The sequence below is a fragment of the Lepisosteus platostomus genome, chromosome 3, assembly GCF_059453375.1.
Source record: "Lepisosteus platostomus isolate fLepPlt1 chromosome 3, fLepPlt1.hap1, whole genome shotgun sequence".
Taxonomy (NCBI): Eukaryota; Metazoa; Chordata; class Actinopteri; order Semionotiformes; family Lepisosteidae; genus Lepisosteus; species Lepisosteus platostomus.
Genome location: NC_142613.1, coordinates 43,829,713 through 43,845,203, shown reverse-complemented (window position 1 = coordinate 43,845,203; position 15,491 = coordinate 43,829,713). Strand labels below are relative to the sequence as shown.

The 15,491-nt window shown below is 34.7% G+C and overlaps 1 protein-coding gene across 1 annotated transcript in view; it reads right to left on the bottom strand.

The window, feature by feature from the left end:
* atg5 (ATG5 autophagy related 5 homolog (S. cerevisiae)) overlaps window positions 1-15,491 on the bottom strand; it is a 65,452-nt gene that overhangs the window by 14,465 nt on the left and 35,496 nt on the right. Inside the window, exon 7 of the mRNA XM_088625692.1 lies at window positions 9,932-10,049. Within this exon, the coding sequence (XP_088481818.1) occupies window positions 9,932-10,049 (118 nt within the window). The remainder of the gene's footprint in view (window positions 1-9,931; window positions 10,050-15,491) is intronic.

Below are 15,491 nucleotides of genomic sequence, written 5' to 3'. Positions count from 1 at the left end.
TCAATAAATGAATGAAAAATTCTAAAGGGTTCACAAACTTTCTAACACCACTGTATATATGTATATAGTAAATATATAAGTTATACAAAATTTTGTAAGTAACATTAAACAATGTATATGCATTTAAAAGATGTATAGCATAGCAAAATACAAAAATATAAAATATATTTAAAAGGACTTTAAACAATATTTTTCTTGAGGACCATAAACTGCAACAAGCTTATTGGAATAATTTCAAGGGAATTCAAGGTAATTTTTATTAGTGATTAAAAACATAAAAAGGTATGTTTCACACAACTTCAAATGAAATCTAATACACTGTCATTTCTTCTACAGCCACCAAAGTTGGCCCAGTTTCTCTTCGCAACCCTGTCGATTAGTAATGGAAATGAAGTCAGTATGCATGCTTATCACAACACTTAATTCTTCTAACCCCAGCCTAGCATATTTAAATCACTCCACCAGTTTTTTTTTCCAGAAGAGGAAGGAGCATCCCCATGGATATTTTTTAGTATGACAGCTAAGTGGGGTATTAATTCAGATAATAAATTATTTAATAAATTATAATTCCATAATTGTTTTCTGATTTTGAAAGCCAAGAGGTAGTAATTAAGTAGAATGTGTTCTAACATGAGATGTCTGAGAATTGCTGGGGGAACATAATTGTTGTAAAAGTTATTTTTATTCAAAGTATGATTTAAATTTAATAAGAATATGTGATTTATGAAAACAGTCAAGTTCTTTATACTGACTCATGAATGTTTTCAAAAGGATAATGTGAGAATCTATTTCTACCACAATATTTTGATACACATTAAAGGTTTTGAATTCAAATGTAAGTATGTAATGGTAAATCTGCAAAGACACAAAAACAGCTGTAACACCATCTACTTCTGGCAACGAATTCTGGCAGATAAAGTATTACTGCCCCGAAAAGGATCCATAAAAGAGCAGAATAATCATACAAATGAAAGGTATGCTTTAAGCCATTAGGATCAAATTGATTAAACTACTGAAGCCTGGAGCAAAGACAAGGGTGGAGCAAATAAATTGAGAAATACAAACTAAAATTAAACTTAAGATAAACTTCAAATTTAAAACATCTATCAGGAAGAGGGGGTAAATGAAACTATACAAAAGTAGTGCCGTGACTCTGAAAACGGGGCAAGCTACGTTGAACACTCAAAATACAGCCTGAAAAGCTTCTAGTAGAAATACAAATTACACTGTCCTGGCTCTATGGGACAGTCTGAGTAAAAAAAAATAGAACATAGAACCTCTTTTTAAAGAGATCAAATGTATGAATAAACTCAAATGATTAAGAAACTTTTTGAAGCTCAAGATCTTTGTGTTAAATTGGCATATTAATGTGTATTCACAAATTAGGATTACAATAGTTTCTTGGACTAAATGTGTCCCATAATTTTCCCACCATTCTTTTCATAAAGAAAACAATCAAGTGATTAATTTGCAAAAGGCAGCTGTCAAAATACAATTACACAACACTTTATTATTGAAGGCCCTTACCTACTCTGTTAAATTAAGAGATGCATTTAAGCAGCTACCAAAGTACCAAAGTGTATCTTTTAAAATGACAGTCATAAGCAGAGCTGTATTGTTAATGAAAAGCATTCTGAAGGCATCACTCCATCATTTTCTTGTTTATAGTACCTCTATGATGATAAATAGTTGAAGATTATGGTGTCATGACCATGAACACTGCAGAGATTACACTTACCAAGTGCACTCCCTGGTATTCCTTCAGTTTTACTTGACACAAGTGAAACTTCCAGTCAGAAATTACAGGCATATACTAACTGACAGACTCCCGTTTCTCCTTGCCTACATCTGCTCTTCATTTAACATGTAGGACTAATAAATAAAAAACAACTGCTTACAGTATTAAAGGGCTTGTAAGTTAACCATTTCTCCTATTCAAACACAACTGAATTAATTGCTTATAAATGTAAAGTAAAATGCTGATGAGTGTCCATATATACTAAGAATGTATTTTAACAGATGAACATTAGCAAATGTAAGAAACAAAAGTCATAAAACTTAATTAGAATATTTAAGCAGCTGCCTGATATTTATGAGAACAAGATGAAAAAATATATGTAGTGTTTCACTTGCTGTGAAATCTGGATAAGAAAAAGACAGAATTCTTTGTTACACATGGTAGTATGAAACTTACAGATACTGTAAGTCAATGACTCTAAGCAAATCACTTCCTTGGCAAAGTATTGTCCTCACTCTATGCACCAGAACATGTGATGTTACTCAACAGTGCTGTCACAGTTCTACAATCAAAGCAGACATGAACTAAATAAGGGGTAATAAAAAGCAGAATGAACTATAAAAGATAAAAAAAACTAATGGCTGGAACAAAGTTATCACTGCTGTACACAGGAAAATTGAAACAAGCAAATTCTGTGTTTTGGGAAAGCCAGAAGACCAAGTGCAAAAAGTCACTTGAAGCACTAATTTAAAAGTTCAGGCAGAATATACAATAAATCCCAGTTAACTCTCCATTTCTGATGCATAACCAGAAAGGAACATGGAAAAACAACATTGCACAACTGATATTAGATCTCCTATTTATAAATGTATTCACAAATGTGCAATATTAAACTAATCTTGTAAAACCTATTTAGATAAAATACAGTATAGGCACCATCTTGATTTAAAAAAATCCAATGGCAATGTCATTATTTTTGCCAGTATCAGTATTCACATGGGATAGCACTGTTTTGGCAGTATGTCTATAAAAGCCTATCCCAATGTTGATTTCTCAAGCCTCTTGTGGGATAACTTAACTGTACTTGAGGGATCCGGTGAAATGGCTCAGTGTACTTTGGGCGTTCAAGAACTGTCAACCTCTCCAGCCAATTCTATAGGTGACAGTGATCTTTCTTGCTAAGCTAAGGTATTCTTTATCATAAAGAAAAACTGCAGAAGGCTGATGACATTTTCTCATGTGACACCAAACCCTAGCTTAGCCACCTCAGAAGAACAGCATGGACCTGAAGTCATCTGAGACCATTACATGTGACATCTCTACGTGGATGTCACCCACTTCAGTCAACCCATGTCTGCTCATCTGGCAGTCATGAGTTACATAATGTGTGGCCAAAACACGTTGGCAGCACACATGCAATTTTGCCTGAGGTGTGCTGAGAATTGGATCCGTGTTCAGACTGATGTATTTATGTTGCATTTTTCGATCTGTCATGCTATGATAGAGATGATATGTGTCTCTATGATACAGAGACAGGTTGCCAGTTTTGATGACGGTTAGTGAAACCCTGTGTGGTAAGCTGTAAGTAAATGGGTGCTACATTTTGGTAGTGAAGGAACTCTAATGTATCAAACAGTTTGGGATCTTTCTAGAAAAAAAATGCTACATAAATGCACAGAGTTCAAAGTTTAAAGTGCTCTGTTTTATGTCTGATCGTAAAAAGCCAAAATATCTCCAAATGACCGAAGTTGAATGACCTTTTCTGTTGACGATGTCATCGTCCTTCAAGCTGGTCGTTGGCAGCACTACATTTGCTTCAGTGTCGCTCATTTCTCCACTCTAACTACAATCCTGTTAGCCACCACCGTGTGGGTAAACAACACCACGTTAGCTGCCCGGTCTGCAACACACACGCACACTTGCGCAGTATTTTGTGCGCATGCGCATATCATGCGCAAAGCATAAACATATATATCGAACATTTATCGAACTTTTGTTAAAATTATATCGAGGAAAATTATAAAGCGATAATTATCGTTATCGAATTATCGCCCAGCACTAATACGAGATGGAGAGTGTTTAAGGTAAGGAAACAAACTATTTACCACTAAATATCTAGTATTGCCTCAAAACTCTAAAGCATAAAAGGTTTTTTAAACAGTACATCAAATTCTGTTTCCAGGAAATAATTTATATTTCCTTGAAACAATCCATGTACATGTAGACGGTAACACGTCTATATCAAGAAAAGAAAATTAACAAGTTATTCTCAAAATTAGTCCTGCAAATGTTAAAAATACATTAATTTTGGCATAAGAGTTGTATGAATGATAGACCTAAATGCACTGCTCTCAGTATTTATGAAAATGTTTGTGCAGAAATAACACTCTTTGTTTGTGTGTTAATAATAATAATATGCTTAAAAAAACTAATCTTTACCAAGTGCTACGCTGAGGAAGAGAAGGATTCTGATTTTCATAGTTCCTTTAAGTTCTTTGGGGACAGATGAAAATTATCTCACAAATAGTAACTTGCCAATAATAACCTACACATGTGGTTTGGCCTGCAAATATCATTCAGGAAAATAAACAACTATAATAACTTTAAGAAATAGTTTCTCACTGTTATTGGAGAGATTATAAACAATTATAGCAAGCGGGTGATGTACCAACATGAACTTGAACCAGTTAATGTATGCAAAGCAGGCTCATTTTCTGAGAACAAGTGTTCTTAGAACATTTCCAGACACTATTCATTTACAGTACACTTTCTGTACAATTCCCAATTATCTATTTACAGTATTTGCCTATTATCACTCTACCTGTACCAAAAGCTTAGCTATACTATACATATAAAACCAATGTCATCTGGATTTTATAGTTTTGATGCTGTTAATTAATAATGAGCCAATTCATGGTAATGTATTGTTCAACATACAAGGTATCACAATGCACCTGCTTCTCATATGGTATTCTGATGTACACCTAAAACAATACCAAAATCTCATAATGGTTGAGAATTCCGTACCTTGGTCTTTATATCACATAATAATGGACATTCTCCACCAAACAAAAGTGGAATTGTCCTGTTTTCACATGTCTTACATATGTGATCTTATTCAGCATTAGTATTAATAGACTATTTTTATACAATTATTTTAACCTTTTCTAATAGCAGCCCCTTCTCTATCTGGTTATAAAATTACTAAGTGAAAAACAAAATAAAAAGTAAAATAAAGCTTTTGTGCTACTTTCCTTAAAAGAAATATGGAAAACAATGAAGTTAAAAAAGAAAGTATGAACAAAAACAATCCAAAACATGTGGGATTTACAAGCCTGACACCAAGCATAACTAGCTATTGTAATGATATAAATTATCCATTAAAAAAATTATGATAGTTCAAAGTGCAAACATATGCACTATGGAATGGTGTTCTAAAAATCTGATTAAATATAACTGTGTTTTCCAAACTCAGATGAAAAAGATACAAATTCACAAAGAGACATAGTAGAGGAATTGTGAAACTATTCCATTAGAATAATGCTACTCAATTTAAGGCCTTTCTAATCTTCTCTGCAGTAGATTGAGAAACACAGATCGTTAATGGCTGTATTGATCCAGCTAACCATAAATGAAAATAATTAAGGAGCTAGTTGTAACAAAATGGCTGAAGGACTACAGGCTGAGTAACCATGCACTAGAATATCTAAATAAAACCAACAAAGTAAACAGAGCTAAATTCTATAAATGAAACACTACATACTTTACACGCTGTATTATACAGTCTATACTTATGTTGTTTCAGATCAGCATTTTCACAAATAAGATGGGACAGTTTTGTTATTATGTCATTAGGGTGGAGGTAAAGGTAAGGAAGCTTATGATTAATTTGTCTTTACTAAGGAGTGGGCATGGAAAAACTGGATTAAGTTTGTTGAAGACAAGTGCATATTTAAGGCTAATAACTCTTAATTTTGAGTTATTAGAGTGTACCAGAATATCTTGCCTTAAAGCATGCAGTGGGTGGTATTTTTTATCAATTTGACATTACTTTTTAAATGAACTATTTATATAGCAAGAGGGACAAAGGTGCATTTAAAAATTCATCTTTAGTGAAAACTGCACTTCTAGTTCAAGGCTAACCACATAAGCAACAGGTCTGTTTTGCTTTTTCATGACAATTCACTGGCAAAAGTGCAAACATTGTGGTAGATTTACATATTATGGCGACATCAGACAAACATGAAAAGGTTTCTTCAGAGAAATACATGCCACACACATCATCTTTTTTTTAAAGTTCTTGGCTAAGAGGTACTTAGAAGACCACAAGATTATATTATGCAGTAGAGACAAAACAAATGACGTCATGGGGTGAGCTTACATTCTGATGGCTAGCCTAACAATACATTTTTTAAAACAATATGCAAGACTTAGTTTTCAAGAATCATTCCCATTTGCTCTGAAGAAACTCACTGACAATTTGACTAAGAATGTGTACCATGGATCTAGACAAAACAGCTTATTTTTTTCTTTTTACGTAACCAATAAATGACTAAAGAGAGACGAAAAAATCATTAGTTTTAAATAAACAAATTTGGAGTGAATAAGGGACATTTCACTTCCAAGTAAAAAAAGAAGTTGTGAAAAAACCTTAAAATCATACGAAACATTCCATCATACTATATTGTTGATGATCAAAAACTGGCTGGTACCAGCTCTTAAAGGGTACTATAATCGTCCCAGATAATAATATATAGTCGTTCTGAATACCCAAACACTTCTATTAGGAGCGAACTTCACAATCAAGGCCATGGCCATGTCAAAACTCTAGTTGAAGACAGCCTGAAAATATTATGTTGTGGCCACAGTTGACAAGACTGCTTAGACTGCAACCAAGGGAAAACAAAAGTAGTTTGTGAAAGACCTTGACCAAGAAAGGCAGATGTATGAAAGTGAAGTCCCTGGAAACTGGGCAGGCGCTATAAGACATGGGAGTGAAGCAATTCATCCCACACATCCTGGACAGTAATTGCTGAATACAGTGGGGCTGAAAGAAGTGGCAGTGGGCCGCTCTGTCAAATGCTTACAAGTCATATGCGTGGGCTGTTCCATGGGTTAGTTAAAGGTGGGGGTTTTTTTCTTTTTCTTTGCTTATTAGAAATACGGCTTTATTTCTTATAAGATGAGAGAAACAATTTAAAAACTAATCACCGCAAACAAACTCAGAAAATCTGAGAAAAGAATACAAAAAACCATGACGTAGTGGTATATTACATTACAAAAAGACTGAACATTAACTGAACTAATTTTCATTTTTTTGTGTTTTTAAAGAAATTCGACAAGACAAGAAAAGACACAATTCTCATGTCCAAGAGTAACAGGCTAGATATTTTATATTAAGTAAGAAATATGTCCACTGTCTTAAAATATAACTAAACTAATTTTGTTTCCAGCTTTAATATCGAGCCAAAACTGTCAGACTGGGTTATATGTATTAAATTTGTGGTGTGAACTGGTCTGAAGACCCTGGTGACCTTTCAAATTCAGTGCAGTCTTCATATGTTGATGTATTTGGATTATTTTGGTTTGTAATAAACCATAACTTCAAAAAGAAAAAAAAATCATTTATATTAATTTCCATGTATGAATTTACTGGTCATCTAATACCAAATGTAATATTAGATCTTTCAAGGTTTAACCTGGTTTTAAGACTATGTGACATCCTTTTAAACATCTTTCCACCCAACTATATATCATTAATACAACTTAGACCAAACTTTTAATTAAAAGGTTAAATGTTTAACCTTCATATTGGACTACAGATTTGGATGCAGCTTTACTAACTAATAATAACAGTACAGTTGTAAAATTACATTAAATGCTCATCTCGATGTTATGTCGATCACTGTTCATCTGTGACAGAAATAAGGAATAAGAAATAAGGAAAAGTTATTGTTGACCCTCTGTTACTGTTCCAACTAGTTTTAACAGAAATACAGTCAAATTCAGGCATCTGAATTCTCTTTTCACTGGGTTGACATTACATAATGATATTAAAAACAACAGACTTTTTTGTGATTTATGCAGAAAGAAAAAATACACTTGGTTACAATGGTGGATTTCAAACTTTTTCCTATGGTATGATTATGGTTAAGAAAATGTATCAGTTCATGTAGCTTCTTAACATTGAATAAGGTGATTCTGCACATACTGTATCTGCAGTTATATTTTACAGGTAAACAACAGTATTTAATAGTTTTGAGACCATGTGATACCATTTTAAACATATTTGCATCAAATTTTATATCTTTAATCCAACTTCAAAGCTCTCTATGAGTGCAAAGTAAAATTTCTACAGTTTCTACAGTGGCATTTCTGTAAGACAAAGTGACCCGTTTAAAAAACATCCAGAAATATATTTTATATATACTATTTTATGTTTCATCAAGCAGCTTCCAAGTCAGAGCAGAGAAGGACAAATGTAGTCAAAATGTTGTAAGTGATACAGACCTCACAAGTACTTATTCCCTAGTACAAGAAATAAGCTGCTGTAGTGGAGGGGATTGCCAGAGTGGAATCACAGACACAAGGCTGAACATGTTCCACTTCTACAGTAAATACACCAAGTTCAAAATTTAGTAAAACAGGGATTCCCCCTGACCATGTTTCCATAGGTTTTCTGTCATGCAGAAGGTGTGCCCCTATTAAAGTATTAATTGGAGAAGAAAACTAGTATGTGCGATAACTACAAGGTATTCCTATTACACAAGACTGAAAAATGGAAACTTCTGAGAACTGTTTTTTGTGTGACATTAAACTGTATTTACCATATTGTCATTTTCTGTGTGACACTGAGTAGCTTACACTGTAAATATATCATAACTCTTGTAATGTCCTGTTTCACTAACTTCAACATAAGTTGTGCTCTGAAAATTATACCATTTTATAATTGTTTTTAAACAACTACTAAACCTAGTGTATAGATAAACAGTGTACTTCTCAAATGTAAGGGTTTCTAACAGGTCTCAAGGGTTGTCCAGCATTTGCCCAGAAAGAGAGGAAATATTTCAAACCCAACCCAAGACTAGCAGGGTCTACTGCCCTACATTTTTCAGAATTTATTCTAAATGGTAGCATTGTTTATAGAAATAATATACTTTGGTTTGGTTTATGCTAAAATTAGGGTCCTTATAGAAGAGGTTTCCTTACAAATGAGACTTCCAGACAGAAAAGGTTTAAAATCCCTGCTCTAGGGTTAGGTATATCTTCTAAATATTCACACCATCAAAAGCTCCATGTAAAAAAGAACAAAGGTACCAGTCAAAGAGAGCCTGTATTGATAAGGTACAAAGTGAAATGCACTGATGAAGACTGGGACTCATTTGCTCATCGGCATCATACAAAGGAGAGGTTAAGGGCTCATTCCATTTTTAGAGCAAAATAATAAATACTTGCAGAATCAGACTTCTCTGGAGACAGACAACAATCTGATATCATTCAGATCACTGGAGATTTCATTAACAAGGAAATGGAAAAACAAAATATGAGACACAAAGAAAGACTTTCGCCTTCATCCTGCCAGACAAAAAAAGAAAGCAGCCTGCATGGGAAACTCTTCAAAGAGAATCCTGGGATGGTGGTCTCTTGTACACATGAGGCTACAGGTACACTGTCTGAGAACCCCATTGTTTGCTTATCTGTTTCCTTTGAGGGATCCAGACAAACACTGTTTTGGCTGGGTCGTGCTCTTATCTTTCATGAAGCCTATGAAGCTGGTCATTTTACTTTTTCCATTATGACAGGCACTAGTTATGTTTGTGTGCCACAATGTGTAAAGCACTGTTTTCTGATTTAATTTAACAGGATGCTTTTATTTATTTGGGCTATTATGGGATAATTAAAATAATTAATAGACTTGTTGAAAAATAAAGAACTGTCTTCAGGTTTATGCTTTTCCCTTTGAATTTCAGGTGAGGTACAGATAAATACAAAATATTCCGAGCATCTTGATAAAAAGGTCCTAATAGAGATAGTAACAAAGTGTGGAATACTCTGTGGTATTATAAATACAGTATCAGAAGCCTAAAGCAACAACTTAAACACCAGAGATATATTTAAAGCAGAATACTTTGTATCTAACAAATGCAGGAAAAGGCACAAGAATCATGTTTAAATCAACATTTATGAACATACCATCATTAGTGATTGCAGCAGGAAATACTTCCTTCAGTAAATCACCTAGGGTGTGTGACTGGCCTTCTGCAGTAACAGGCCGATACAGTTTCTGAATGAATGGTCTGTCGCTCATTGTCTGTAGAAAAAGCAAAAATAACATTTGTTTATTATTTATTTACAACTGGAGACAAACATTAAGGATCAAGTTGAAGTGTTACAGCAACAAAGTTCTTGATTCCTATACCCAGGAAATACCCTCTGTACTGTACTGATTTTTTATTAGGTGCTATAAACAATGATATGATTTCAAGGCAACGCAGTGAAAAACATATGCCCCAGAGCTATTAATAACTAATTCTTAATTCTTGAGAGTAAAATGTTTGGAGTTTTATAAATAATTTCTATATATTTTTGTTTTACACATATATTGATTTTTTAAATTCATATATATATATATTTTAAATGTAGACAGCCTTTGTGGAAGCTGAAGGTACCAAAAAAATAATATTCAAAATTACAGATTATACTAGAAATGATTTATAGTTCCTTTAAAATCTCTCAACAAAAAGTAAGTGAATAATTTTGTTATCAAAAGGAAATACAATTAAACAAAACAAAATTAAAAATAAACTCATGCTATACATGTTGCAGTTTTCAGATTCTTTTGGTGACCATGTTATTTAAACAGGCTGAAGGACAGGAATGCAGTAAATGCGATGGCAGTACTTACCACAAGACAAATATTGTGATATGCAGGGGGTCTGCTTGCTAACAGGCTATGTAATGTTTAATTCCAGTTTTTATTCAGCTTACTCAAGCACCACATATACGGTATTTTCTGAATATTTTACATGTTTGCCTTAAATGTCTCCAAGGAAGCATACTAATAGACACCACTTCCTCTTTGACTATACTGTCTGGAGAGGTTTATTAGATCCTCTGTCAGACCCCAAAATTTAACAACATATTAAACCCCCTTCGACACTCTATTGCACTGTAAATGAGTCATGTCAAGGCCTTGAAATCTAACTAACTCTTCTCACGCTGGAAGTGAAATAGTTTACATTGATCAAAAAAACTGATATCCAGAGTAAAAAGTGATACATTTGATACTAAAGAATTTAATTTTATTATTAAAATTGCTGGAGAATTTAACTTTTTTTATGTGGAGATTTAATTCAATGTTAATAAGCCAAACTAGGATACATGTTGATTCAACTGTTTTTTTTCAAAGCCAAGCTCTACGGACAAAATAAAAATAATACCAGATATAATTAACAGAAGTAAAAGAAGAAAGTATTACAGTACACTAGCACAAGTAATTGACTCAGACACAGCCCTATGCATGCAAGCTACAATGTCCTATAAACATCAAACCTGCTACACCAAAACTGCAGCCTCAGATTTGAGGATTTTAAACACTGCTATCTGACTTCTGGTTGTAAAAGGCTCCTAGCACACCTTGACTGCTGCTTTTCTGCTGTGTTTTTAGTTTCTCAGTCATTTCATCTTCATCTGAATTTTTTAGTTGTTTATTTTCACTGGTACTTTTCTTTCACTTGCTAAATTTTGTTTTGTACTAGCCCATTCCTTATTTGTTTACAATACCTCCTGCAAGCTCTGGAGTGGCAAACATTTTTGGCTAGACCCTTCTCGCTGAAGACTTATCTCGTACCCATATTCCACCCTAGTCTGCTGAAGGCTTATATTCTGCAGTGCATAGTCCTGGCCATCTGACTATTGCTTATCTCCTCCATCCTGTGTGATGCTGGATCCGGATACTGCCATATTCCCCTGGTTTAATTCAGTATTTGCCTCACCAATCTCATCCTGTGATTCACTGTGAATCCTGTGTCATCTTGTGTCATTCTGTGAATCCTAAGCTTGGTCCTCGGTGAGTCAGGTGCTACAGCACATACGCATTACATGTAAGCTATTGTACACCACTTAGATTTTTTTTTTAAGTTCTTACAAATAAAATTTTATAAATATAAACTATGAGCACAACCACAGGGCATTTAAGTATTTCAACTATTTTAATTGGAATAGATGAAAACTAAAATTGTACATACAGTAACTTTATATGATAGTTGACCCATCAAATCCCATTTCTATAAACTGCACAAATGGGTTTCAAAGTCCACCCGCTTGTTCTCACTGTGAGACCTGTGCAATGAGTAATGTTGGGTCAGCAATGACAGAATGAAGTATGACATGAATCCTTCAGTCCCAGAGCTTCTTTGGTTTCCATGAAGACCTATTGGGTTCAGCTCTGGCAAGCGAGTCCTTCACAGTGGAACAGGCAACAGAAGATGAACCTCCTGGAATATCTAATCTGAGTGTCACTGGTTCTGGTTTACAATGAGTATCTGACGAATGCAGAGCATGTCCTATACCTTCAGAATTATTTTTCACTGAAGGCTAATATTGCCAAGGAAATCCAGCCATCACTGGATTGGTCTTGTTTTCCAGATATCAGACTCCAAAAGAAGGTTTTCTTCTCCTAGCCTAGCAAATAACATTGCACCAGATGAGGCCATAAGAAGTGTTCTAAAGATACGATAAAAAGTACACTTGAATCATTATCAAGTTGTGGGATATATGGGCCTTGAATGAATTAGCACTTAGAGACCCCAAGAAGTCAGAATGTGTACGCAAAGCAAAAGTGTCAAAGAGAGTTTGCTGTGATTGGATTCTGAAGAATCATGCTTCTTCCAAGATAACACCTGCTCAGCTGCCAAAGATTATACAGATCCAATTGTCTTCCATGTACCTAAAGACAACTAATTAGAACCGTCATCAACTGAAAGGGACAGCCTATAAAACTTTTCAACAGCATAATATTTTTCTAAAAAACATTTTAAGATAAATACAAAATTAGTACTAGAATCACCTATCAAATTGTTATACAGAAACATAGGAGACATTCCTTAACCAAATGTAAAAGAATCATATATCTGCAGATAATCTAGATTTTGTGCATTTGAACAGAACAATGATTACAAAATGGGACTTACTGCAGACACAAGTTATATAAACGGTGTTTGAAAACACAAAAGACTGTAGCTGAGTGACTGGTCCAAAGCACACACTAGGTCAATCTACTGAAGATACAGATGCAGCCATTGCATGGGTGGGGTATTTCGCGGCATACCCCGGTGGGCGTGTCGTGGCATCACGCGGTATCATGCAGTATCACGCAGTATCACGCGGTTAATCGCGTCATTTGACGTCATGCCAGAAACTATCCGGCGTCACCTTGTAAAACCGCCAGGGGGAGCTTAACCTCTCATGTACAAGCATTTGAGCTTTTAATTTTGAACTGTGTATTACAGCATGTTAATCATCAGTCATTAAAATGTTGGTATATTTTATGAAAGCAAGATTGCTCAGTTGGACAAAAGTACACAACCTACCTTTATCAGAAATATTTATGCATCAAAGCCTTTACCGAAGATATTACTAATAGTATTAATAATGAATGACTTTGGACAAGCTGTATACTCAAAGTATAATTTCTTTAGCACATTTGTACAAGCACTTGGAATCTGTCCAAGCCATACTTTGTCAGGCATTTTGTTTTACTTCAACGGGCATAAAAACTCCCTTGCTCTTAACAGGGCGTTTCATAATTTCTAACTACGAAAATGATTTAAAATGCGACACTTATCATTCAACTAGAGCTCAAAATATCACAAGGATCCTCAAGAGCACAGCAAAGACTGTATTAAAATATACTTGTATGAGATACATGAGAATCCAGGCTTTTTTATCAACGCTTTCTTTTCCGTATACCAGATTTTATGGAACCACTTCAGAAGGGTGACAGCCAGTCAGATTCCAGGAATCGGTACTTTAAAGGAAAAATACACACCGGTATTCCATTTCTCCCTAACGATTTTAAGCATCGAAGTATTTAACTAGCATGTGAAATAGCGTGTGAAAAAGTGGTAGTTTTAAGCTTTTCTGCTAATATAATATGGAATCGCGTATCTAAAGAATTTAATAACGATATGATTATATTCGTGTACTGCGACAGGGCTGTGTAAGGCTGTTTCGCCTCTCTCTTCATGCGACTTCCCTTGTAGCCCACTGGTCTACGTGCTCGATTACCAACTCACGGGTTGTGTGTTCAAATCCAGCTGGTGCTGGACTTTTCTTTTAACAAACATTTCTTCGAAAAAATAGAATAGCAATATTATGGACAATCAATTGACTTTTATATTTCAAAATATCACAACATGATCGATTCTAAGTCATTTTAGATAACAATGAATAGTCACCTTCTTCCCTTCTGACAACAGTCCCTGCTTCTGCTTCCTGCTTCTATTGTGTGTGTGTGTAATAGAGTAAATTTTTATAGAGAAATGGAGGCTGGACAGTATGCGTTACAATATAAACATTTATATTGATTTAAATCGTGTTTTGATTTAAATCGCAAACGCGTGTTTAATTATATGTGTTTTTTTAATCATAATCAGGCTAATGCAACATAAATTGATACAGTATCTTTGTCTTCTAAGTATCTTAATAAACTTTCAGCATAGCTTTCTACCCGTTTAGATTTATATTTCTTGGGATTTTGGGATCAAATGTGGAAGGATTAGATTGTAATCGTTTTTATTTTTCAAATACGTTTTAGAAAAGTGTAATCTATACCTGCCCAGACTGTACGCCTTCCTAAACCCCGCCTTTCACTCCTGTCCTGCTCTTCCCCGCGCACCCCAGCCGGGCGCTCTTCGGCCTCTGCCCGGGACGAATGTATATTTTGATATTTACACACGGCGCGGCACCGAGGGATTTATAACTGCATTTATAACTTAGTTTTTAAAATTAGTCAAGCAATATGAAGCATCTCCTTTTACTTTTAAGTCCCTTAAATACATTGAGCACAGCTTTCTCACCACTTAAGATTACTTTTTGATACCATCCTTACACAAAGCAGAAACTTTCCGATGACATACAGTACAAGTGGAAAGATTACAGATTTTAATCGTCTTTAATTTTGTTAGGTTATACGTTTTAGGAACATTTCATCTAAACAAACACCACAAAACTATTCTCGATTGTATTTCTGAATGTTATGTTACACCTACAGTAGTTCACTGCTTTAAATACATCGAATTAAGAAAGTTAGGTGTAGCACTTTAGATCTTTTTTTCTGAACCAGGGAAAATCTGATCATGTTTCTCTATAACAATAATAAAAAACTTTATTTTACATATTACCTTTAAAAGTGGCATCTCAAAGCAATACAGTAGATGGAAAAACAGTTAAAGGTTAAACATTAGAGGCTTGCCACACCCGGACTGTTAAACCAACGCATTAGCACGTCAAAGTCCATTGAGGACCCGGGCGCAATAGTTGTTTTGTCCCTTGATTTACTGATCTGCATTAATTATGGAAATCGAGTTCCTGCTCTTTGCAGACGACCTGGTCCCGCTGTTGCCCACAGAACAGAGGCTGCGCCAGAACCTGGCACTGCTGGAGCAGCACTGTCAGACCTGGGCGCCGACAGTCAATCTGGACAAGACCAGAGTTATGGTTTTCCAGAAAAAAAGCCAGACCTCAGGGAAAC